At 52.8% G+C, this 23,907-nt stretch overlaps 1 protein-coding gene and 1 long non-coding RNA gene across 5 annotated transcripts in view; one reads left to right on the top strand and one right to left on the bottom strand.

Moving 5' to 3' along the window:
- Window positions 1–4,356, bottom strand: part of Zfp335os (zinc finger protein 335, opposite strand) — an 8,522-nt gene extending 4,166 nt beyond the window's left edge. Inside the window, exon 1 of the long non-coding RNA NR_166490.1 lies at window positions 4,039–4,356. This is a non-coding gene — a long non-coding RNA (zinc finger protein 335, opposite strand). The remainder of the gene's footprint in view (window positions 1–4,038) is intronic.
- On the top strand, window positions 3,204–23,907 carry Zfp335 (zinc finger protein 335). Of its 4 annotated transcripts, none has more exons than XM_030251805.1 (28): window positions 3,204–4,272; window positions 4,917–5,167; window positions 6,346–6,583; window positions 7,557–7,634; window positions 7,831–8,136; window positions 8,212–8,361; window positions 10,802–10,948; window positions 13,053–13,293; window positions 13,404–13,581; window positions 14,259–14,371; window positions 15,270–15,288; window positions 15,395–15,511; window positions 15,602–15,678; window positions 15,758–15,918; window positions 16,303–16,532; window positions 17,512–17,605; window positions 17,706–17,800; window positions 19,542–19,801; window positions 20,700–20,811; window positions 20,890–21,264; window positions 21,946–22,088; window positions 22,174–22,316; window positions 22,440–22,543; window positions 22,837–22,911; window positions 23,019–23,102; window positions 23,183–23,248; window positions 23,328–23,409; window positions 23,498–23,907. In XM_030251805.1, the coding sequence occupies exons 2-28, from the start codon at window positions 4,967–4,969 to the stop codon at window positions 23,623–23,625; spliced, it is 4,017 nt and encodes a 1,338-aa protein (XP_030107665.1). In that variant the 5' UTR covers window positions 3,204–4,272; window positions 4,917–4,966; the 3' UTR covers window positions 23,626–23,907. The 4 variants fall into 4 exon arrangements, with proteins under 4 accessions (XP_030107665.1, XP_030107667.1, NP_950192.2 ...); XM_030251807.1 differs by having other exon boundaries at window positions 4,021–4,272; window positions 4,914–5,167; window positions 8,215–8,361; NM_199027.2 differs by having other exon boundaries at window positions 4,039–4,272; window positions 8,215–8,361; window positions 23,498–23,897.

Here is a 23,907-nt window from a genome sequence, read left to right as displayed (position 1 = left end):
GGTTCAGATTCAGGGTGTGTGCTGGCTAGTTCTTTTTGTTGTTGTTTGTTTGTTTTTGGAGACAAGGTTTTTCTGTGTAGCCCTGGCTGACCTGGAACTCCCTCTGTAGACCAGACTGGCCTCGAACTCAGAAATCTGTCTGCCTCTACCTGCCAAATGCTGGGATTAAAGGCGTGCGCCACCACTGCCCGGCATGCTGACTAGTTTTATGTCAACTTGATAAAAACCACAGTTAGAGAGGAGGGAGCCTCTCTATGACTGGGCTGTTGATAAGTAAGCCATGAAACAATTTAGTGATTAATGTAGGAGGGCCCAGCCCATTGTGAGTGATGCCACCCTGAGCTGGTGGTCCTGGGTTCTATAAGAAAGCAGGCTGAGCAAGCCAGGAGGTGAAAGCTGTAAAGCCGTATCCTCCATGGCCTCTGCATCAGCTCCTGCCTCCAGGTTCCTGCCCTGCTTGAGTTCCTGACCTCACTGAGGATGAACTGACGTGTAAGAGAAACTAATAAACCCTCTCCTTCTCAGGTTGCTTTTGATCGTAATTTTTTTTTTTTTTTTTAAGACAGGGTTTCTCTGTGTAGCCCTGGCTGTCCTGGAACTCACTCTGTAGACCAGGCTGGCCTCGAACTCAGAAATCCGCCTGCCTCTGCCTCCTGAGTGCTGGGATTAAAGGCGTGCACCACCACACCTGGCCTTAAGTTGCTTTTGATCGTAATATTTAATCATAGCAAAAAAAAAAAAAATTCCAAAGCAGGGTTCAAAAGCTATATTGAAATTGATTTTTCTTTGTTAAATTAACTTACTAGAAGAGATATGAATGAATAGACAGGCAGACAGCAACATGGCAGGGCACCGAGGGGTCAGCCAGCCCAAACCTTTTGGTTACTGCAGATAACTTGCCAGTAACAACAATTAAAGACAACCAATCAAAAAACAAAAACCCCCAATATCTTAGATACATTTCTTGTTTTTTGGGTTTTTTTTTTTTTTTTTTCGAGACAGGGTTTTTCTGTGTAGCCCTGGCTGTCTTGGAACTCACTTTGTAGACCAGGCTGGCCGCGAACTCAGAAATCCACCTGCTTCTGCCTTAGATACATTTCTATTGCTGTTTAGAGACCCCATGACCAAGGCAACTTATAAGGGAAAAAAATTATTCTGATTCATGGTTCCAGAGGGTAAGAGTCCATGGTCATGCTGCCCAGGAGCATGGCAGCAGGCAGGGAGGCATGAAGCTGGCCCCATAGCTAAGAACTTCCATCCGGATCCACTAGTCAAAGGCAGAAAGAGCTAACTAAATGGGCTGAGCTTTTGAAACCTCGAAGCCCACCTCTCAATGACACGCCTCTTCCAAATAGGCCATAACCCCTAATCCCTCCCAAACCAATTCCACCAGCTGGGAACCAAGCATTCAGATATAGGAGCCTACAGGAGCCATTCTCACTTCAGATGCTATGAAGTGCGGGGCCCGGTGAGATGCATCTGTAATTCTGATGCTCAGGAGGGAGAAGCAGGAGTGTGGGTTACACAGTGAGACTGTTTAAAATGACACTGACACATCCCTACAGCACCTGGTACGGTTCCTCCTCTTCCTTCTTGGCTTCTGTTTTCTCAACTGTCCACTCTAATGTCCTTTAGGTGAGAGCAGCTGTCTTCTCCACTTGCAGAATTTTTTCTGACAACATGTTCTGCTGAGAACCCTTGATTGGCAGTGAGAAAACCAGGGTTTGAACTGGCCTTAGTGGCTCATACCTACAATTCAGGCCCTTGGGAGGTAGAGGCAGGAGTATTCGGAGGTCATGGTCAGCCTTGGCTAAGCAGCAAGTTCAAGGCCAACCTAGGTCTCAATAGACCCAGGGTGTAGGTGTCTATGTGCACATACCTTTTTGTTTTATCTCCATTATTTAACACTTATTATGTGCATGCATGTCTGTGTAGAGGTATGTACAAGTGACTGCAGTTGTCCAAGAAGGGCCAGAAGAGGATGCCCCTGGAGCTGGAGTTATTGGTTAGCTGTAGCCATCAGAAGTGGCTGCTGGGAACTAAACTTGCTCCTTCTGCAGGAAGAGTCTATGTCATAGTCACTGAGCCAACTCTCATGCAGTTCCCCAAACCCAAGCCAACAGAGGCAGGAAGCAGAGGGTGAGCAAACAAAACCAGCAGCCCTGAGAACCTGAGCCACAGCTGCCTCTCTTGGCCCCGCCCCTTTCTGTTCTATGGTGAAGCTGCTAGTGTCTCTCTAGACCAGGATCTTCTGGAATCCTGTCCCCTGGTTAGGGCTGGACTTCAGCTGGGCTGGCTGAAGATGTGATGGCTATGAGCTCAGTGCGACCACCCCTGGATGTCCTGGCCTAAGTGACCTTGTCAAGAGACAGAAGGCATCCAGTAGGATACAGGAAGGATATAAAGAAGTTGTTAAAACCAACCCGCCATGAAGCTAGCCCAAATGTAGGTCTCAAGGATTGTTCTAGAGGCCTGATAATGCTGGGTGGGAAGGAGGTACAGTGAGGATGGGCCTCCTCCACAGGCCTCTTGGTCTATTTCTATCAAAGAGGAAACACGAGGAAGGGAGAACTTTCTGTGACAAGAGCGTAGGAGCCCTTGTGTCCAGGTGCTAGTGATAACTCAAAGCCACTTGTCCTTTTCACTGAATTCATTTTTCTTCTCCTCTTTTTTTTTTGTTTGTTTATTTTTTGAGACAGGGTTTCTCTGTGTAGCCCTGGCTGTCCTGGAACTCACTCAGTAGATCAGGCTGGCCTCGAACTCAGAAATCCGCCTGCCTCTGCCTCCCAAGTGCTGGGATTAAAGGAGTGTGCCATCACCGCCCCGCTTTTTTTTTTTTTTTTTTTTTTTTTAGTACACGGTTTTTGTGTCCTGAAACTAACTCTGTAGACCAGGCTGGCTTTGAACTCACAGAGATCCACCCGTTTCTGCCTTTCCATTTCTGGGTTTAAAGGTGTGTGCCACCACTCCCTGGCTCTTTCCATTTCCTTTTCTTTCTCTCTTTTTTTTTTCTTTTCTTCTTCTCTTCTCTTTTCTGTTTTGAGATATGGTCTCGCTATGTAGACCTGGCTGTTCCGGAACTATGTAGAGCAGACTGGCCTCAAACTCACAGAAATCCGCCTGCCTCTGCCTCCCAAGTGTTAGGACTCAAAGGCGTGCAGCACCAGGGCCCGGCTTTAAGCATGTATTTATTGTTATGTCTGTAAGTGCACACATGACACTAAGAGCGCGTGGAGGTGGGTGGACAGCCTGGAAGAGACGGTTCTCTCCTTTTACCATGTGGTTTCTGGGAAAAACTTACTACATAGCTCCAGCTGGTCTATGTAAGTCAAGTGAGGTTAGCCTGCCTCTCCGGAGTGCTAGATTAAAAGCATGAGCCACCACCACACTGGGCCCAAGGACTGTAGACTTCTAAAAATACCTAACACTGCCTGCGTGCGTGCATGCGCGTCTATGAGCGCGTGTGTATGCTAGGAATAGGACGCAGGGCCTCGTGTTTGCCACTGAGCTAATTCCCCAACTTCTAAACACACCTACACTGATCAGAGGACAGCTGGGTGTCTGGCCCTCCAGTCCTAGTAAGAAATACAGCTGCGAAGTGCACCGTGGCCTAAGCATTAACTCTTCTTCAAACATCCCTGACCTCTGCCATTACCCGATCCCCCAAGTCGCCTTAGTTGTGATTCCTGACCAGCCTTTCCTGTCCTCAAACCTCGGTTTTGCCATCTGTACTACGGCACAGCAAGCCCAACCCGGGAGAACCCGATCTGGCTCGAGTGGAGCTTTAAGCTACAGGTGAAAAACCAGGAAAATGACTGACGTTCCCTCCCCTCTGGACACCTCTAAACCATCCCAGGTCGCGACGGTTCTCTAAGCGACCCCTGGAGGTGTGGCTAGACGCTGGGGGCCACACCCACGAGAGCCGGGCGCCTCCGCCGCGCCTTGTCCGGCGAGTCCGGGCTGGGACCTGCGTGACGTCATGCCACTTCCCGTGTAGCCCTCCGCCACACGAAAAAGTAGTCCCCGTACCCAGCTGACCTCAGCCCTAACACCGGGCAGCATGTGACTTCTAGAGTCCTCCTGGACCCGACGACGGCTCTGAGTCCTCCGAGAGGCCTTCTGAAACCCCGCAGATCTCTCTCTCCCGGGGGGACGGCGGCGGAAGTAGTTCCGGTTCGAGGGCGGCCGATGGGTTCCTCCGCGACGGGGGTGAGAGGATGGCGACCTCGTCGATGCCGGAGTCGGAGAGCGACACAGCAGCCAGAGGCTCAGGTTAGCGGCAGCCGGAGGCGGGCTGCCCCTCCGCACACTGCCGTGCACCGGGGCCCTGCCGCGAGGCTGCCGGGTGGCGGACTCCCGGGCCGGCGGGGCTGTCCGAACAGGGCCCCGGGGTCCCAGGCCCTTTAGCCGCTCTCGCATTTGCCTGAGCGGAAACCCAGCGCCGCCACAAGATGGCGCCGGGCCTGGAGCTCAGGCAGCGCCGGGGACAGCCCCGAGACACCAGGCCCCGCGACCGTCGCTGTCAGCCCCCTCCGCAGGGGAGTCCGGGGAGGGGGAGTGAACCACTGACCCCGGGGGCCTGCGGGCTGTACCACCGGCTCCTCATCCGAGGGGACACGGGGGCCGGAGCGCCGGGCCGCTGTGTCCGCCCAGGGTCGATTCATGCCTCTGGGAGGAGCAAGGAGCCGTGATCACCCACCGGGACCACCCTTCTTCCCAAAGGGTCCTAGCCTGAGAGGCCAGGCGTCCCTATTCTTTTCTGGAAGGTTCCCTTTCCAGGAAACCCCGTCCCATCTAGTCCGATGCTCAGTCTTTGCATCTGCAGAATGGGCACACCGGTGCATCTGGGTGGGTTCTGCTTGGCCGGGCCCGAAAGGTGGACCACTTGTTGCAACCATGGTCGTATCGCCCAGCAGAGTGAAAGCCTCAAACCCCGCGCTTCGCTGTCAGTCGGTCCCCAGAACCAATGGAGGAGAACGAGGTGGAGAGCAGTAGCGACGCGGCCCCTCGGCCCGGCCAGCCTGAGGAGCCTTCTGAGAGCGGCCTGGGTGTGTGCACCTCGGAAGCTGTGTCCGCGGACAGCAGCGACGCTGCGACCGTCCCAGGATTAACGGAGGCTGACGACTCTGGCGTCGGGCAGAGCTCGGACGGTGGCAACCACTCTGTGGTATGGATCAGTGTGGATGGTGTGGGCAGGGGGACCGTCAGCAAAGCCTACTTGTAGAAAATAACTGTTTTTGAGGCAGACGCCAAGCCATGCCATGCCAAACTGCTGTGGTCGGTTTTGACAAGTCCCATGGCTAAGAGACATACTTAAACCACTTGTTTCCAGAATCTTCAGAAAGGGAAACTGAGGCAGAGCGTGCTTGCTATCGACAGAGCCAGAATTATCCATGGTCTTACCCAGAGCCCTCAGGCTCCATGAGCCCGGTTCAAATGTTGATCCATCTCAGTTATCTTAGTCTTCCCATCTGTCAAATGGAACGGGAGGGCCGGGTTCTATGGGTGCTAGGCTGTAAGGGGAAACTGAGCCATGTTTTCCTGACCCATTACTTTGTGATTTGAGCAGGTTACCCAGGTTCTAGCCCTCATCTTCTCTGTTAAGTGAAAATTAGAAACATAGTCATCTCTGGTAGCTTCATAAGTAATTTTGCGAGATGGGGATTGTATCTGGACTCCACTTGATGGAGATATGAAGTAGTGGCCCTGGGTGTGCAGTTTAGGGTTTCATTATGTCAGCAGAAGTGGGCCTACCCTGGGGGTCTAACTTATGCTATATTACAGGGTTACTGCTAGGGACAGGACAGGTGTGGTCCAGGTCCTTGCAGAGAACACAGATTGGTGTGGAAAATGTTGAGGTGCGGGGGTGGGCTGGGATTGTGCTGAGGAACTGGGTCCATAGAGGAAAGCTTCTCTTCTCAGAGAGTAGACCCAACCTGTTGTCATTCCAGTGTGGTGAGGTGACTGGTCTCTGAAGGGAAGTGTGCAGGAGCAGAAAGGTCCTGAGTAAGGTCCAGCTTGCCCTCTAGAGGGGGCAGTGCCTAAATGGCTGTGAGAAAGCTGGGTAGTGATCATGGAAGAGAGTGCAGCAGGGGGAGTGGTTGATGCAAAAGCCCAGTGACAGTTGTGCCTCCTGGCTGTGGCCTGTGGTCTAGAGAGCTGCTGCTTTCCCCCCTGGGGTAGTTCCTGACTATATCTGTGGGCCCTCACAGGAGAACCCTCCTGGGCCTCTGTAAGGCTGAAATGTGGGTGGGTGGCTTTATTTGTTGTTTCTGGGGTATCTACAGGCTGCTCTGTCCTGCCTCACGCCTGGCTCCTGAACTGCCCTCTGCTTTCTACACCTAGGAGGAGGTATCTGAGAGCATCTCAACAGACCCTTTGCCTCATGGCTGCCTCCCTGATTCATCTTCTGTGTCCCGGGGACCAGTAGCAGAGATGCCTGGTGGCCCCCCAGCTCTGGTGCATTCCAGTGTTCTCCCAGACCCCAGCATGCTGGTGTCTGACTGCACAGCCTCCTCTTCAGACCTAGGCTCTGCCATTGACAAGATCATCGAATCTACCATTGGTCCAGACCTCATCCAGAGTGAGTAGGGAGAGGGTGTGGCCCTGTCCAATCCCACAGCCATCTGTGTCAATGAATGAGTGAAGATGAACTTACCTGACTGTGGAGTGTGTAAAGGGAACTGACAACTGTCTCCTAGTGGGAAACAACACAAGTATCAAGTACAACGTCACTGTAAGTTCTTAGTATGATGCCAGGATGTCACAGTGCTCAGAAGTAGGGAGAGTTGTAGCTGGGGCCAGTAAGATGGCTCAGCTGGTGATAGTGCTTGTCAGGTAGACCTGGTGACTGCCGCTAAACCCACATAACAGTGGAATGAAGCAACCAACTCCAAAAAGTTGTCATCTGACTTCCGCACGCATGCCCATATACACGCATGAAGTACGTGCAGCAGTAACTAATTCTAAGACGTAGAAACAGTTGTAGCTGGCTTTGTACTGCGGGTAGTTATGAACACTTGACATATAAGAGGGGGCAGATCTTCCAGTAACCTCCAGAGGAGATGGCTGCCATTAACCTGGTCCATATGAGAATTATAAGGCACGAGAGAGAGACACCAAAAAATGACTGGGTAACAGTGACACTGGTAAATGGAGGTTTCTCCTGGGCAGTAAACTCAGACAGGTAACCCCTTGTTCAAGCTGCTAAGTACTGTGCTGGGTCTTTAGGTTAGGGACTTGCATACAGCACTAGAATCCCACAAAGCTCTGGTATGGTCTGAGAAGCATTCTGAGACATGGTACCTGCAGGATCTGTGTCCTGAGGAAGTTTAGAGAGGATAAAGGACGACTTGGCCCATTTGTCAAAACCCTGTCCGCCAGGGTAGCTCTGGCTGGCATCCTGGTGACTGGGCTAGCACGTCACCTACACCAGGCCTCACACCAGCCTGCAGTGGGTATGTCCAAGGTGCTCTCCAGTTGCCAAGTAGAGTTCAAGGGTGTGGGCCTATTGTCAAGGTCCCTCTGAGAGTGTCACCCTCCACCCTTTCTGCCAGGCTGCATCACTGTGACCAGTGGTGAAGAGGGAGGAGCTGAGACCACACAGTACCTGATCCTGCAAGGCCCGGATGACGGTACAAAACTCCTAGCAGTTCCTGGGAGCCTGTAGTGGATGGGGCAAAAGACAAGACTCCATATGACCCTGGGGGGTTAGCCATTGCCCTGGCCTCTGACAAGATGGCCTCTGTGGGAAATCTGGACCTGCCCGTGAGGAACGGCTGGAGCTCATGGCCAGCCTTGCCTTCTACCTTCTCTCCTGTGCTTCCTCAGGCGCTCCCATGGCATCATCCATGTCTACTTCCACCTTGGCCAACAGTCTGGCAGCCATTGAAGCCCTGGCTGACGGCCCCACATCCACATCTGCATGCCTTGAGCCTCCCGAGGAGCCCCAGGGAGATCCCAGCTCTGTAGCGCAGCAACCCCCAGCTCCTGTCACTGAAGAGCTGGACCTGCAAAGCTTGGAGGCCATGATGGAGGTGGTGGTTGTGCAACAGTTCAAGTGCAAGATGTGCCAGTACCGGAGCAGCACCAAGGCAACCCTGCTCCGCCACATGCGGGAACGGCACTTCCGCCCAGGTGTGTCCACGGCAGCCGTGGGCCTGATGGGGGCAGACACAGAGCCAGATGTGGCAGTTTGTCCCATTCTCTCAGCAGCACTAGCAGCAGCAGCAGCAGCAACTGGTAAAAGGGGCCGTGTACGGAAGTGGGGCACTTCCACCAAGACCACAGAGGAGGACAGGCCAGAGGAGGAGGAGGAGGACGACGACATCGTGGATGCCGGGGCGATTGACGATCTGGAGGGTAAGGCGGAGGACCACACTCGTCTATAAAGACTGAGGGAGACACCAGTGCAGCACAGCAGAAGGTTAAGGGGGGGGGGGCAGGCAGAACAACAGAAGAAAGAGCCAGCGAAAAGATACACGCACTTCTCAATGCTCCATTCCCTACCTGTGCTTCCAAACTATTCAGTGCATGCACAGAAGAACGCTTAGTAAAGCTGGGTGTGGCGGCACATGACCACAAGGGAGGTGCAGGAGCTCCTCGGCATCCGCACTTTAACTACATAATTTGAGGCCAACCCAAAACAAAAATATTTCACTGTTTTCTTGCCCCGCCTCCATGTGTGTTGTATGTGTCAGTGGGTGTGTGTGCACCCAGAGGTGATGTCAGCGTCTTCCTCAGTGGCTCTCTGCCTCATTTTATTTATTTATTTATTTATTTATTTATTTATTTATTTGATGTTTTCCTCGTTTACATTTCAAATGCTATCCCTAAAGCCCCCTATACCCCCTCTTTTATTTATTTATTTATTTTTGTTTATATGAGTATGCTGTAGCTGTCTTCAAACACACCAGAAGAGGGCATCAGATGTCATCTGGTTGTGAGCCACCACGCGGTTGCTGGGAATTGAACTCAGGGCCTCTGGAAGAGCAGTCTGTTCTCTTAACTGCTGAGCCATCTCTCCAGCCATCTCTCTGCCTCACTTTTTTTATTAGTTTGTTTTGTTTTGTTTTTTGAAACAGGGTTTTTCTGTGTAGCCCTGGCTGTCCTGGAACTCACTCTGTAGACCAGGCTGGCCTTGAACTCAGAAATCTACCTCCCTCTGCCTCCCAAGTGCTGGGATTACAGGCATGCGCCACCACTACCCAGCCTGCCTCACTTTTTGAGGCAAGGTTTCTCCCTGTACCTAGAGCTTGCTGATTTCTGCCAGAATGGCTAACCAAGAAGTCCAGGGACCCTCCTGTGTTTCTCTCTAGTGTTGGGACTGCGCTGCCATGCTCTGCTTTTGGACATGGGTTCCGGGAGGTTGAACTCAGACTCTCATGCTCCACAGCAAATTCTTCATTGACAGAGCTGATTCACCAGCCCCTTGACTCACTCCCAAGTTTGTATGTGTATGCCTGTGTGTGAGTATGTGCACTGCTGTATGCAATTCCTATGGAGGCCAGAAGAGGGTGCTGTTTACCTGGAGCTACAGTTACAGCAGTTGTGGCCGTTCCACATGGGTGCTGGGAACTGAACTTGGCTCTGCCAAAGCAGCAAGTGAGCCATCTCTCCAGGCTCTTTTTTCTCCCCCTAACTTTCTGAGATGGAGTTTCTTTGTGTGTAGCCCTCAGACGCTTGTTCCTCCTGAATGTCTGCCACCATAACTGGCTCACTTCTCCCCCTAAACTTTACGAGGTCTAGTATGTATTTTTGTTACAGGCTGCTTGAGCCTGTTTCTAGTTAGGGTATGGCTCAGCCCATAGCACATACCTTTCATCCCTCTGGCTAGAATATAGACATGCCCTAACCCTAACCCTAACCCTGATTCCAAACAATGAAGGAAGCACCATGCTTGGAAGTCTAACTGCGTGGCAGACAAAGTGATGAATCAGAAAGAGTTGACAGAATAGGATCTGTCAATAGGAAAGGGAGAGACAGACATTGGGGAGGAGAAGCATCCATACTGGATACACTAGAGTTCTGAGGAACAGCGTGGGGGCGGGGGGGGGGGGGAGCAGCAGAGAGAGGGAGCAGAAAGCCGTTTTACTTGGAGAGATTTATAGACAGGTTGAAGACAGAACAAGCTAGACACACAGGAACCCAGAAGGAGAACGAAAAGGAGCCGGAAGATGAGATAAAGTTCCTAGAGTTGTTTTGAGGCAAAGCAGAGCAATTCAGAGGCTTCAGGGAAAGCCAGGTTGACTAAGCCAGCTGGCTTTTGAGCCAGAAGAGCTGAGTTAACAAGGCAGCCAGAGCTCAGAAAGAACTAGGGAGGCGTGAGCTTATTCAGCAGCAGGTCTCAGAGACAGAGAACATTCTAGGCCTAGATTAGATTGTCCGGAGGTCAGCAGCTTCCAGGACTGGGTCTGGGTTAGCAGATGGAAGCATGAGCTTCCTAGACAACAGTTACAACAGGAGAATAAAGTTACTTTTTACCCATTTTATAACTAAGCTTTTCTGGGTTGGCCTGCCCTCATTTTACTGTTGAATGCTTATGCATGGCTGTTGTCCACCTGGTGGGGCTGTAGACGACTGCTCGTTGCTGCTAGAGGCGTAAGAGGCTTTAGAAGCAGATAGGTCTTGGTGATTCTGGGTGAGGTGAGCTGTTGGCAGGTGCCAGGAGAGGTGCACAGAAGGAAGGATGGTCAGTCCCCTGGGGAGGTGCAGGGGCCCCGTAGGAGCGCCCTCACTGGTGGGGAGATAAGGAGACGACTGGAAGTGTGGGACTACACACTGTCCTTTTCTCTTGCCACAGAGGACAGTGACTACAATCCAGCTGAGGATGAGCCCCGGGGCCGGCAGCTAAGGCTCCAGCGCCCCACACCCAGTACCCCGAGACCTCGACGGAGGCCTGGCCGGCCCCGAAAGCTGCCTCGCCTAGAGACCTCAGACCTTCATGATGGTAAGATTTGGTCATGGAACAGGCTGTATGTATGAGTAACGTGTGGCTCTGCTGCCTGATGCATCTCAGGTGCTCCAGAGACTCACTATATACAAAGCAGCCATTTCTAGCCACTGGCTGTAGGCCTCCCAAGAAAGGAGACCTCCTGTCACCGACTAGAGAAACCTAGCCTTGGTGACTATGCAGGCGTTTGGAGATGCCTTTTAATGACAAATTGTCACAGTGAGAGGAGGGGTTGGGCCTTTCTAAGTGAACAAGTAAAAGCTTAAAACGATACTGAAGTGAGGAAAGAGGAGCCGGTGGTTGAGTGGTTTGTGAGAAACTGGTCAGAGCTTAGCAGTGGGCACAGCAGAGGCTCTGTGTGGTTGTGAGCACAAGCTCTGTCGCATACTAGCTCTGACGAGAACCTGCATGCCACTGTGGAGGGTTGACGGCATCTCCTTGTGTGGTAGCCACTGCGTATGCACCATTTGGTCTCTCTAGAAGAACTGTCGTGTACAGAAAAGTAAATATACCCCACACAGGCTGTGGCTTCATGAAGAGAATGACGGCATTGTTTCAGGGGACAAGGAACTAGCTCAGTGGGTGAGGGTCTGCTGTGAAAATGCGCCCTGAGTTCAAAGCCCAGCAGGACAAGGGAAACCTGTGGTGGCTATGTCTGTGTTCCCATTGGGGGCTGCAGAGACAGGGTGTCCTAGGGGTTCATGGCCAGCCAGCCTAGCCAAGATGTGGAGCTTCGGGGTCAGTGGGGCACCCTGGCTCAAGGCAGAGAGGAGCACTTTTGCTGGTGGTGTAAGAATTGGTACATGTATTCTGTTCTCTCTCTCTCTCTCTCTCTCTCTCTCTCTCTCTCTCTCTCTCGGTGGTATAAGAATTGGTACATGTATTCTGTATTCTCTCTCTCTCTCTCACACACACACACACACACACACACATACACAGAGGAGATACTGTTTCCAATCTGTATCATTCTTAGTTTTAAAACAAATAGCTCGTGTGTGTGTGTGTGTGTGTGTGTGTGTGTGTGTGTGTGTGTGTGTGTGTGTGTGTAAGCATGCCACAGCATCCTCAGGTCAGAGGACACTTGCAAGAGCTGGCTCTCTTTTGCCCTGTGGGCACTGGTGAGTGAACTCAGTGGGCAGGCTTGGCTACAGAGGGTTGTTTATTCACTAACCTTCACACTGGCTCTGGTCTGCCTGCCTGCCTGCCTGCCTGCCTGCCTGCCTGCCTGCCTGCCTGCCTGTTTTGTTGTGGTGGTTTTCTGAGCCAGAGTCTCACTATGTAGTTCTGGCAGGCCTGGAACTCATTATGTAGAAAGATCCACCTGCCTGCCTTCTAAATTCTGAGATTAAAAGTATGTATGGCACTAGTTGACGCCACTCTTAATATTTAAAATAGTATTTTACTTGTTTGTTGATAGTGCTAGGATTGAACTAGGTTTTCTGGGTTTGTTAACTTTACATGTGTGGGTGTTTTCTCTGTATGTATGTTTACCATGTGTCTACAGTATCTGTGGAGGCATCAGATCCCCTGGGACTGGCATTACAGACAGCTATGAGCTGCCTTGTGGGTGCAGGGAATTTAACCCGAGTCCTCTGAAAGAGTAGCCAGTACTCCTACTGACTGAGCCATCTCTCAGCCCTTTAGATAGGATTTTTAAACAATTTGAAAAGCTGTCACATTCCAATTAGACTTCAAAGAGTTGTGAAGTCCTCTTGCTGTGGACCCTCCCTTGGGTCACCAGCCTCTCAAGGGTGCCAGTGTCAAAGACACTGTTGTCTCAGGGACCCACAGTATCCCTGTGGGTTAGTAGATCAGTTGGCAGATGGGACAGTTGAGACTCAGGGAGGGGAGGACTTTTGTCAGAGGATACATAGCCACCCAGGGAGTGGGGCTGAGTCTAGGACCTAGCTGTCTGAGCTGTTGCTAAGATACTATCCCATCTCAGTCTTGCTATGCGGAGTAGGTCAGGTCAGAGCAGTGTGAAATCTGCCTTCTGAACATGGGCTGTGTGTGTGATCTAATGTACCCATCAGTGGTTAGCTGGGGGTTGACTGGCCTCTGGTCCTAGAATGTGTGACTATGTTCTTTGTGTCCATGACAGGTGTAGGACAGCCTCTAGTGAGTTCGCAGAGCACACAGAGCCCTCCAGAGTTGCAGGATCTCGAGGCTCCCAGCTCCTCGGGCCTGAGGGCCCTGGGCAAGGTGGGGAGGGGCCTGGTGGAATCAGGCGTTAGTCAGTCGGATGCTGAGAACGCAGCCCCATCGTGCCAGGATGAAGCTGATGCCCCACCCCGCCGCCGCGGAAGACCTTCCAGGCGGTTCCTAGGGAAGAAATACCGAAAGTAAGTAGACTAGAGTATAGTTGAGCTTGATGGGAGGGTCGGGGTGGGGTGGGGTGGGAGATGCTCCCCGAGCCTGCAGCTCAGCAAGTGCCTTCACCCCTTCCTTCCAGGTACTACTATAAGTCACCCAAGCCACTGCTCAGGCCTTATCTGTGCCGCATATGTGGCTCACGCTTCCTGTCCCACGAAGACCTTCGCTTCCACGTCAACTCCCATGAGGCTGGTGACCCACAGCTCTTCAGGTGCCTGCAGTGCAGCTACCGCTCCCGCCGCTGGTCCTCGCTCAAGGTGTAGCATTCATTTGTTCAGGAGCTCCCAGGGCTGGGAGGACCAGGCAGGATGGGAAGCTTGGGCGGATGCTGGGACATGGGGTCCTGAGGAGGCTGCCATAGGCAGGTGACAGGGGCCCAGTGACTGACAGCTCACCTTCTGAGAGAATGTAGACATGCTTATTCTAACTGCAGACTGACCCATGGGGGTTCTTCACAGTGAGTCCTTCCCGCAGGTGGCAGTGCTATGGCTCCAAGAAGGGCACCTCTGTCATCTCACCTGAGAGTGTGGCCAACGGCAGGCCAAGCTGCCATTTTCATTTTTGTGCCCCACTGAGGGAGGTTTGGTCTGCGACTTGGCTGCCCCAGTGCTATAGCATGGTGGTGCCCTTCAGGCCCTGGTGGGCAGTCCTGCTCTTGTCTGGGCTCCTTAGGGGACTGTTCCACAGTGCTGAAGGGAAGGTATGGGCTATAGGGCCACATCGTCCAGCTCCAAGCTTGTTAAGGCAAGGTCCCGACACGCTGAGCCTTGTTTCCTTTTTGGTCAGATGGTAACTGGCACAGCAGGTGCTCTCTGAGGAGAATTCCCAGCCTGGCAGCAGCTCTGCTGTCCACACTCAGCCCAAGGTTGTGAACGCAGGTGGGGACAGGGAGAGGGAGGGGAACTGAGCCTGCAGTTGTGTCTGCCTCTCCCAGGAGCACATGTTCAACCACGTGGGCAGCAAGCCCTACAAGTGTGACGAGTGCAGCTACACCAGTGTCTACCGCAAGGATGTTATTCGCCACGCGGCTGTGCACAGCCAGGACCGGTCAGTGAGTCGCGTGGGTGCACTGGAGGGTAGACAGGGAGAACGTGGCCCAAATCCCGATAGGTCCTCTGCAGCACACCCACCCTGGGCCTGTGATGGTCAGAGTCACAGTTGTCCCAGAATCCTCAGGGCCAGGGCCTTGAGGGCTCCAGTTCAGACTCTTCCTTCGTCTGAGAAATGGAGACGGTGTTGAGGGGCCTGAGGGAAACTGTGTGACTGCAGGGGTTTACACATGATCCGAAGGCCTCAAGTCAGCTCAAGTCAGCTGCAGCTCCCTCTTCCCCAGTGCTGAGAGCAGGTCAGGGCTGGACAAAGCACGTTTCCAGGCCTGGTGGGCTGCTCGGTGACTTACAGCTAGGCAGCAAAGAATTGGTTCCTTTGGCATATGACCTATGAACAGAGGATGGGTAGAGACCCCCGAGAACCATGGTGTGTGACAGTTTTCCTAGATGTTACTAGTCTCTTTAAAGAGAAGGAGGTGTGTTGCCACCTAGGATTCTGGTCACCAGGTTTAAGCCTCTTCTCCAGGGCTGTTTCCTGTGGAACGTGTTTGAGCTGGTAGTGTAGGAGGATAGCCTGTAGTATAGGAGACTAGCCTGTAGTGTAGGAGACTAGCCTGTAGTGTAGGAGAATAGCCTGTAGTGTAGGAGACTAGCCTGTAGTGTAGGAGACTAGCCTGTAGTATAGTATTCTGTGAATGGAGAGAAGACCCATGTCTCAGGTTAACCAGCCCAGGGCTGTCACCTGTGGAGCCTTACTTAGCATTCTCCCCAGAGGACGCCAGCTGGTTTTCCATGTGTTCAGAAGAGAGGGCATGGGTAGTGAGGAGTGGTGAGCAGGCCTGAGACTGGGTGGCCCGTGGGGAAGCTGTGGTGTAATGCTTTCTTTTTTTTCCTAGAAAGAAGAGGCCGGATCCGGTGAGTGTGGACCCCTGGGCTGCTGACAGGTGGTGGGTGGGACAGGAAGTGGGTGCTCCTGCTGTTCCCCCTTTTCTCCCTCTCACCTCTCACTGTCCCTTCCCAGACCCCAAAGCTGAGCTCCTTCCCTTGCCCAGTGTGCGGCCGTGTCTACCCCATGCAGAAGAGGCTAACACAGCACATGAAGACTCACAGCACCGAGAAGCCACACATGTGCGATAAGGTGGGTGGGCCAGGCAGGGCTGGGGCTAGAGGCAGGGCCTTCCTTCTCTGGGCCATCCCCATCTGACTCCACCTTCCCCGCCGCCCTCAGTGTGGAAAGTCCTTTAAGAAGCGCTACACCTTCAAAATGCACCTGCTCACACACATCCAGGCCGTTGCCAACCGCAGGTGCGTCCCCACTGGAGGTCCATGGGTTAGGGAGAAACCCTTTGTGTTTCTGAGCTCCCCTCCTTCAAATTGCCTCCAGATTCAAGTGTGAGTTCTGCGAGTTTGTTTGTGAGGACAAGAAGGCACTGTTGAACCACCAACTGTCCCACGTGAGCGACAAGCCCTTCAAATGCAGCTTTTGTCCCTACCGCACCTTCCGCGAGGACTTCCTGCTGTCTCATGTGGCTGTCAAGCACACAGGTCAGGCCAGCCCTCCAGTCCTTACACCCTCATCAGAGCTCAGCTCTCTTTGTCCCTCTCAAAAGCCCAAACCACAGATGGACTTCCTTCTGCTATAAAGGGACTTCTGTGCCATTACCTCTGTCCTGAGCCCAGTGCCAGCAGCTTGTTTCTCTGTCTTAGTTATGAAGGAGGGAATGGAGGTACCTACTGTGTCTTAGTTAGGAAGGTGACCTTGAGAATGACCCCTGCAGGAAGGCTCTATATAGAAGTAGCGCTGGTCCTTTCTGTTCTAATCCACCAGAGGGGACAGCAGTGTTTGTCCAAGCATGGTAATGACTTAAGCTAGGGACCCCTAGGGCCTCCTAGAGGCTGTGTGGGTGCAAGCACTCCCTGTGCCCCTAGGTGCCAAGCCCTTCGCCTGTGAGTACTGCCACTTCAGCACTCGCCACAAGAAGAACCTGCGCCTCCACGTAAGATGCCGCCATGCCAACAGCTTTGAGGAGTGGGGACGGCGCCACCCTGAGGAGCCCCCGTCCCGCCGCCGCCCCTTCTTCTCTCTACAACAGATAGAAGAGCTGAAGCAGCAACACAGCACGGCCCCTGGCCCTCCCCTCAGCTCACCAGGACCCGAGGTAGGCTGGGACACGGTACACGCGGTGGTAACAGGTGGTGGACACCAGCCTGGTTAGAAGAGGGTAGCTTTCCAGCACTTGTCTAGACAACAGACTACAGCAGTAGCTGGTTATTCTTAGATGTGAAACACTTGTAAAACTCAGTGGTCCTGAACAGCTGTGTCTCCAACTCGAGTATTTTTGCACAGTATTCAAGGAACTGACATTGGTCTTTGTGGTTGCCCTCATGGTCTGGCATAGCTGCAAGAAACATGGCCAGAGCAAAAGGAATGGCCGGGAGATGATAAGAAAGGTGCCTGCTGCCATCCACCCATGCAGTCCTCATTTAAGCCTGGAAGTCCTGCTTAGTTAAGCGGCCACCTTTTCAGAATCATGAATGACAGACTGAAAAATGTAGTCCTGTTTCAGTAGGGAGGGTATGCTGCCCTCCCTACTGAAACGAAACATACTGGTGACAGGAAAGACGGGGAAGGTGCTTGTGAGGTGGCTTGGCAAGGTAGGGTGTTGTTGCCAAGCCTGATTTGGATCCCCAGGTCCTGTATGGTGGAAGTGGAGCACTGATTCCCCAAAGTTGTTCTCTGATACCCATATGTGCACTCTGGCAGTCATATGCCTGTACACATACACATACCACATACCCACAAAATAAAATGTCTTTTAAAATTAAAGAGGAGGATGGATTGGATTTGGGGTAAGCAGACTTTGGGGTGAGCAGCTCGTGTTCTGTTGTGGGAGCAACCAGTGGCCCTGGAAAGATGACCTCACTCAGTTCATGGGCACTGGAGTTGGCAGTCTTAGGTTCAGGTTCCAGCCCTTCACTTTCTGAGCCTCACCATTCCACTGGACACTAAGCTGGTAGATACCTTTCAGAATAGTATGTGAGATAAACAAAGGACTGGGAGGAAATGACGACATCGGATGTACTTGGTAAATGCACTTCTGGCTACCCCTCTCAGACTTGACCCATTCTCCTCCTCAGGCCCCCCAAGAACCAGCACCTTTCCAGTCACCTGAGACCCCCCCACTACTCTGTCCTGATGCACTAGGTGGCACCACAATCATCTACCAGCAAGGTGAGCCTTGAAGAAGGCAGGGCTAGGGTAGGAACATGACCGGTGGCATTGGGTGCCAAGTGTCCAGCCCGTTTTCAAGCCCAGGTTCCACCCTACCCAGGAGCCGAGGAGTCCACTGCAGTGGCCACTCAGACAGCCTTGGATCTGCTGTTGAATATGAGCGCCCAACGAGAACTGGGGGCCACGGCCTTGCAGGTAAGCACCTGGGACTTCCCCGCGCTCCTCTGTTGACCATGGTGTAAAGGAACAAAGTGACTCCAACCCTGCCAGGGACAGATCAGCCTAAACTTGAAGGAACGGACTCTATAGGGCCAAGGTAGGCAGTCTTTCCCAGTGCACTCTCTAGTTTCTAGTGACCATTTGTCTTAGGCACTCTTCTGTTGCTGTGAAGAGACAACATAACCAAATCAACTCTTAGAAAAGAAAGCATTTGATTGAGAGCTTGCTTACAATGTCAGAGACTAATTCCATGCACTGAGTGGTAGCTGAGAACTATATCCTGATCTCCAGCCTTAGAGAGTCAGAAGGATGGTGATGAAGCATTCAAATATCTAAGCCTATGGGGGCCATTCTCATTCAAACCACCTCACAGTTGCTGTGCTGAGGGCCATGTGTTGCCGTGTGGCTCCTGTGCTCTCCTTGGCATGGTTTCTCAGTGTCTACCATTCCTGTGAAGCTCCTGTAGGGGCTAAAGCAGCTTCCCTCTATACACAACCTGCAGCTAGAACACTCCTAAGGCTTTGTCTAGTTCAGTAGCAAGGCCAGAGCTCTCTCGGCACCATCTCATATCCCATACATCTTCCCCAATTTGTCATTATTCTTCCATATCTGCAACCAAACCCATCTTCACAGCCAAACCCCAGATGTTCCTTTAAGAATAGACTCACTGCTCTGCCCCTGAGTGATCTGCTGTGCAGGATGTGATGCGCAGCCTGGCCACTGTGTGCAGTGTGCTCGTGTCATTCTTCAGAACGTCGTGTCCGTGTTTCTCAAGAAGGCTGGAGGCATAGTTTAGGGTCCTACTTTATAATTCTGTTACGTGCAGTACAGAGCAGGACATCTGTCCGAAGCTTTAGTCTGGATCACCTGTCTGTCACCTGCTCTTTTCTATAAGTTGCTAGGTGTTTGTTACTGCTTTGCAAAAGCATATCTTTGAATATGAAAGATGCCTATCTCTCATGTAATTATTGATAATTTCCTCTCAGTGTTCTGTGGTCTCCTTTAATGTCATAGTTTCTTTTTGTTGGTTATGGTTACAAAAATCTACGATGTACATTTTGGTTTGTTTGAGACCATGTTTCGTGTAGCCTTAAATGCCTCAAATGGCTTTATTTAAACTCCGATCCTAGTGCTTCTGCCCATGTGCTGGACTTACAGATGTGTGTGTGTGACCACACCTGGTTATGGATTTTCTCAATAGTTTGCCACTTGGCCCTCTACACCAAGGTGTCAAGGTTATAGTACTATTATTTTGAACCTTGTTGTGGAGGCCACTCTGTACTTTGTGAGGTGTTTAGTAGCATCCCTAGTCTCCACCACCACATGACAGTATTTCTAGATGCTCCTCCTAGGTCCATTCCTGCCCATCTGTCTGCAGTGTGCTAAGCAGTGCCTCTGTGTGTGTGCGCGTGTCTGGGTGGATGGAAATGTAAGGGGGGTTAGGCTGTTTTGTGGAGGACAGAGCCAACAGGGCAGAGAGGGTTTCTCTGTGTAGCCCTGGCTGTCTAGAACTTAAAGACCAGGCTGGTCTGAAACTCAGATCCGCCTGCCTAATTGTGCCTTTGAGTGCTGGGGGACAGGCATGTCCAGCACAAAAGTGTATTTAAGGAAGGAACTTGGGATGTGTAAATGAGAGGGGACAGCAGAGGCTCTGGTAGGATGGTGAAGGATCTTTGGACAGCAGCTATGTCCCAGAAGCCTGTTGGCATCATTGCAGGTGGCGGTGGTAAAGTCAGAGGGCATCGAGGCAGAGTTGACGTCTACTGGTGGGCAACCTTCCCCTGAAGACACCACTCCACGGGTGGTGACACTTCATATGGCAGAATCAGGGAGTAGTGTGGCAGCTGAGAGCCAGCTAGGCCCATCTGATCTACAGCAGATTGCCTTGCCATCTGGGCCATTTGGTGGGGCCAGCTACAGTGTCATCACGGCACCCCCAGTGGAGGGGAGGACATCAGCCTCAGGCCCACCTTACAGGTAACTCCACCCCTTTCAGCCTTTAATAGGGGCTCCCCACTCCAACCCAGTTAGGAGGTGGCAGCGTTCTGGATTGTACAGTGATGGGGCAGCAGTCCTACACTGTCCTGTGTAGGATGGCATTCTTTGGCCATTAGCTGTTCTGGGAATTTGCCACTAACTAGCTCCTACAAGATCCAGGTTCCCGCTTTTACAAATGAGGGAACAGTCTAGTGAGATGAGGCTCTATACCTTCCCATCCCCTTAGTGTAAGTCCCTGTGCAGTTATGTGAACTATGTGCATCTGTGTGCACCATGTGCATGCAGGGGCCTTCAGAGACTGGAAGGCATTGGATCCCTTGCGCCTGGAGTTACAAGTGGTTGTGAGCCGCCATGTGGGTGCTGGGAACCAATCCTGGGACCTCTGCAAGAGCAGTGAGTGTCCTTAGGTGCTGTACTCTCTTGCCACCCCCAACTCTTATGTCCTGAGCATTCGGAACAAGTATGGGCTCCTTTGTTGACCTGCTGCCTGAGCCTGTGCTTGGCTTCCCCCTGCTGCAAATCTGTGACGTGTTCCTCCACTCACTCAGCTCTTTCGCCAGCCAAGGAACTCTGACCTGTGCTGAGGGTCAGGAGCTTTGAGGCAGCCTCTGGTCAGGTTGCCTTAGACTGGGACCTCTCCTCCATTTTTGGCCAGACCTGAACTCCTGGAGTGCTGTCTTCCTATCAAGGGGAATGAGGGTCACCCCTTAAGCAGGGTGAATCACTGAGTTCTTGGCAGTCACTTACGAAGATAGCTGGGGTCCGGGTTTGAGCTACATTCACTCAGACTCCTTGACTTTGACTTGCTTGGTGAGGGGTTCTTGTAGCCTTTGATCCTTTTTTGGAACCCCATCTCATGCCTCCACTGTGGCCTCAGGGAAGAACCTCCCGGGGAGGCAGCCCAGGCTGTGGTTGTGAGCGACACTCTCAAGGAGGCTGGCACCCACTACATCATGGCAGCTGATGGGACCCAATTGCACCACATTGAGGTGAGCCTTGGGAGTGGCCTCCCTACCCAGTGTCCTGCCTCTGCCCCTCCTCAGCATCTCATGCTGTCTTTCCTACAGTTGACTGCAGATGGCTCCATCTCCTTCCCAAGCCCAGATACTCTGGCCCCTGGAACCAAGTGGCCCCTGCTGCAGTGTGGAGGGCCACCCAGAGATGGTTCTGAGGTTCTGTCTCCAACAAAGACCCACCATATGGGAGGCTCCCAGGGCTCCTCCACCCCACCCCCTGCAGCCAGCCATACCCTAGGCCTGGTAGTACCCCAATCCCCACCGTCTGCAGCAGCTTCCTCAACAAAGAAGTTTTCCTGCAAGGTGTGCTCAGAGGCCTTTCCTAGCCGCGCAGAGATGGAGAGTCACAAGCGGGCCCATGCTGGGCCTGCTGCCTTCAAGTGCCCTGACTGCCCCTTCAGTGCTCGCCAGTGGCCTGAGGTCCGGGTAGGTGTGTCCGTCCCTCCGTCCCCCCCCCCCCCCGCCATGCCTGTGCCTTCATGTCTGTGGCCACTCATTTGTATAACAACTCTTTATTGACATCTCGAGCCTGGTCCTCTGATCCCCTCTAGGGTCAGACGAGTGCAGGAGTCCAGCTCTGGGAGCTGCTTGGTCAGGAACCTAACCAGATATAAAGTGACTAATGCCAGACTGTTCCCAGTGTGAGGGCAAGGAATGTAGAGCAGGGGCAGCAAGGACAGGAGGGGGAGCTAAGGAGACACCAGATGACGAGCCAGTGAGGGAGGGCATGAAGAAACAGGACAGCTTCTGATGCGTTTCTTGTGCTGCTTCCACTTGCCAGAGGGGTTCCAGCTTCCAGCTCCAACCCAGTGCTGCGTCTTCTGAGCTCTGTATGGGACCAGGGCCTAGAGCCCTGCTCTCCAGTGGGAAAGCTAAGACCCAGTAAAGCTGGGCTGAGCCCTAGCATGCAGAAGGTCCCTCCCCAGCATCTCTAAGTTAAAAAAAACAGCCACAAACCGAGACAGAATTGACAGCGCAGCCTGTGGCTTCTTTCTTTCGGTCTATGATAGACCAATTCCTATCTGGTCCATGCTTCTGGTCCTCACTGACATGGGTTTAGTTTCCTTCCATGCTGACCCACTGGTGCATTATCTCTACCCTGTTTAGGCTCACATGGCACAGCACTCAAGCCTGAGGCCCCACCAGTGCAATCAGTGTAGCTTCGCCTCCAAGAACAAGAAGGATCTGAGGCGGCACATGCTAACGCACACCAACGAGAAGCCATTCTCATGCCACGTCTGCGGGCAGCGGTGAGGCTGGAGATGGCTAAGAACAAGGGACTTGCATGCACACACCTGGTAGAGCTATCTGATGCCCACTCTTCCCTCTCCACAGTTTCAACAGGAACGGGCACCTCAAATTCCACATCCAGCGGCTACATAGCATTGATGGGAGAAAGACTGGGACTTCTACAGCCCGAGCCCCAGCCCAGACCATCATCCTCAATAGTGAAGAGGAGACACTGGCCACACTACACAGTAAGCTACTCCTGGGCCATGCAGTGGACCATTTGGGTCCAAAGACTAGCAACAAAGGAACCCCAGGGATGCGTCAGTCAAGTTTTCCCTAACCCCCCAATGAGTTCCCTTCTCTCTGCCCAGCTGCCTTCCAGTCCAGTCACGGGGTTCTGGGTACAGAGCGGCTACAGCAGGCACTGAGCCAAGAACACATCATTGTGGCCCAGGAACAGACAGTGACCAATCAGGTAAGACTGAGGTCTGCGGACCCTGAAGAAAGGGTGGGACAGACAGACAGGCTAGAAGAACTAGAGAGATGGCTCAGAGGGTTAGAAGTGCTTGCACAAGCACATAACAAGCTAGGTGTCCGCGTGTCATGCTCCAAGAAGGGTGGAGAACAAGCAAAAAGTGATGGCGAGCAATGCTTGGCACCCTGCTGAGCCCCGGCCTCCATGCCAGGTTGGGGCACACAGAACTCCAAAAACACTGAATATAAGCATATGAGCTCGGTAAAGAACTGAGGCTACTCCTCCCTTGACAGGAGGAAGCTACCTACATCCAGGAAATCACAGCAGATGGCCAGACAGTACAGCATCTGGTGACCTCAGACAACCAGGTAACCTCCTGTCCCTGAGGCCATTGTCCATAGCTGTGTCTTCTACTCTGCCCTTACCCAGCTCCCACTGAGTGGAGCCCCAGCAGCTGCCTCCTCCCCTTCCTTAGGTTCAGTATATCATCTCTCAGGATGGTGTCCAGCACTTACTGCCTCAGGAGTACGTTGTGGTCCCTGATGGCCATCATATCCAGGTAGGCCAGGCCTGGGGCAGGGTGGGGTTTGGAGGAAGGCTGCAACCTTACAGGATCACTGGACAGCTTCCTATCTCTAGGTCCAGGAAGGCCAGATCACACACATCCAGTATGAGCAAGGTACTCCATTCCTGCAGGAGTCCCAGGTAGGGTCCCTGGGAGCCCAGGCAGAGCTGGGGTAGTGAAGCTTCCGTGATGGCTCGTCTTACTGGCTTCTTTCTCTAGATCCAGTATGTACCTGTCTCCCCCAGCCAGCAGCTTGTCACCCAGGCTCAGCTGGAAGCTGCCGCACACTCCGCTGTCACAGGTATGGACCGGATACTGCCAGCCAGGAGCCTGAGGTGAGGCCTTGCTCTTGGAGCCTCAGGCTTACTGTGCTTTTCCCTCCCCGGCAGCGGTGGCTGATGCTGCCATGGCCCAAGCCCAGGGCCTGTTTGGCACTGAGGAGGCAGTGCCGGAGCAGATCCACCAGCTGCAGCATCAGGGCATCGAGTACGACGTCATTACCCTCTCGGATGACTGAGCCTCAAAGGCCCAACGCTGACTGATCGTGGATATCAGGGGCCGGCTCTCCTGGAGACTAGGGAGTTTCCTGTCCTACTTAGGGCCTCCAGATACTGGACAGTTAGTGTCCCTTGACTCCAAAGGAGCCAGACCTGTGCTCTTGGGGGGCAGCCAAGGGCTCCAGCCAGGACATGCTGGGTGCCTCAGCCTGCTGGCAGGCTTTGGGAGAGAAATTTATTTTTGTTTTGATGGACCCACTGGCTCCTGTCTCAATAAAGGGACCAGAGTCCAGCCCTTGCAA

This window comes from Mus musculus, chromosome 2 (assembly GCF_000001635.26).
Source record: "Mus musculus strain C57BL/6J chromosome 2, GRCm38.p6 C57BL/6J".
Classification (NCBI taxonomy): domain Eukaryota; kingdom Metazoa; phylum Chordata; class Mammalia; order Rodentia; family Muridae; genus Mus; species Mus musculus.
The sequence above is the reverse complement of the archived record's forward strand: the minus strand, read 5'-3'. Positions and strand labels throughout refer to the sequence as shown.

What these genes read in the sequence shown, in the direction of transcription:
- Zfp335 (XM_030251805.1), top strand. Translation starts at nt 4,967, where the DNA reads ATGGAGGAGAACGAGGTGGAGAGCAGTAGCGACGCGGCCCCTCGGCCC. An exon ending in TGTGGCTGTCAAGCACACAG is followed by an intron (nt 15,919 to 16,302) that starts GTCAGGCCAGCC and finishes CTGTGCCCCTAG; the next exon opens with GTGCCAAGCCCTTCGCCTGT. An exon ending in CATTCCTGCAGGAGTCCCAG is followed by an intron (nt 23,249 to 23,327) that starts GTAGGGTCCCTG and finishes TTCTTTCTCTAG; the next exon opens with ATCCAGTATGTACCTGTCTC.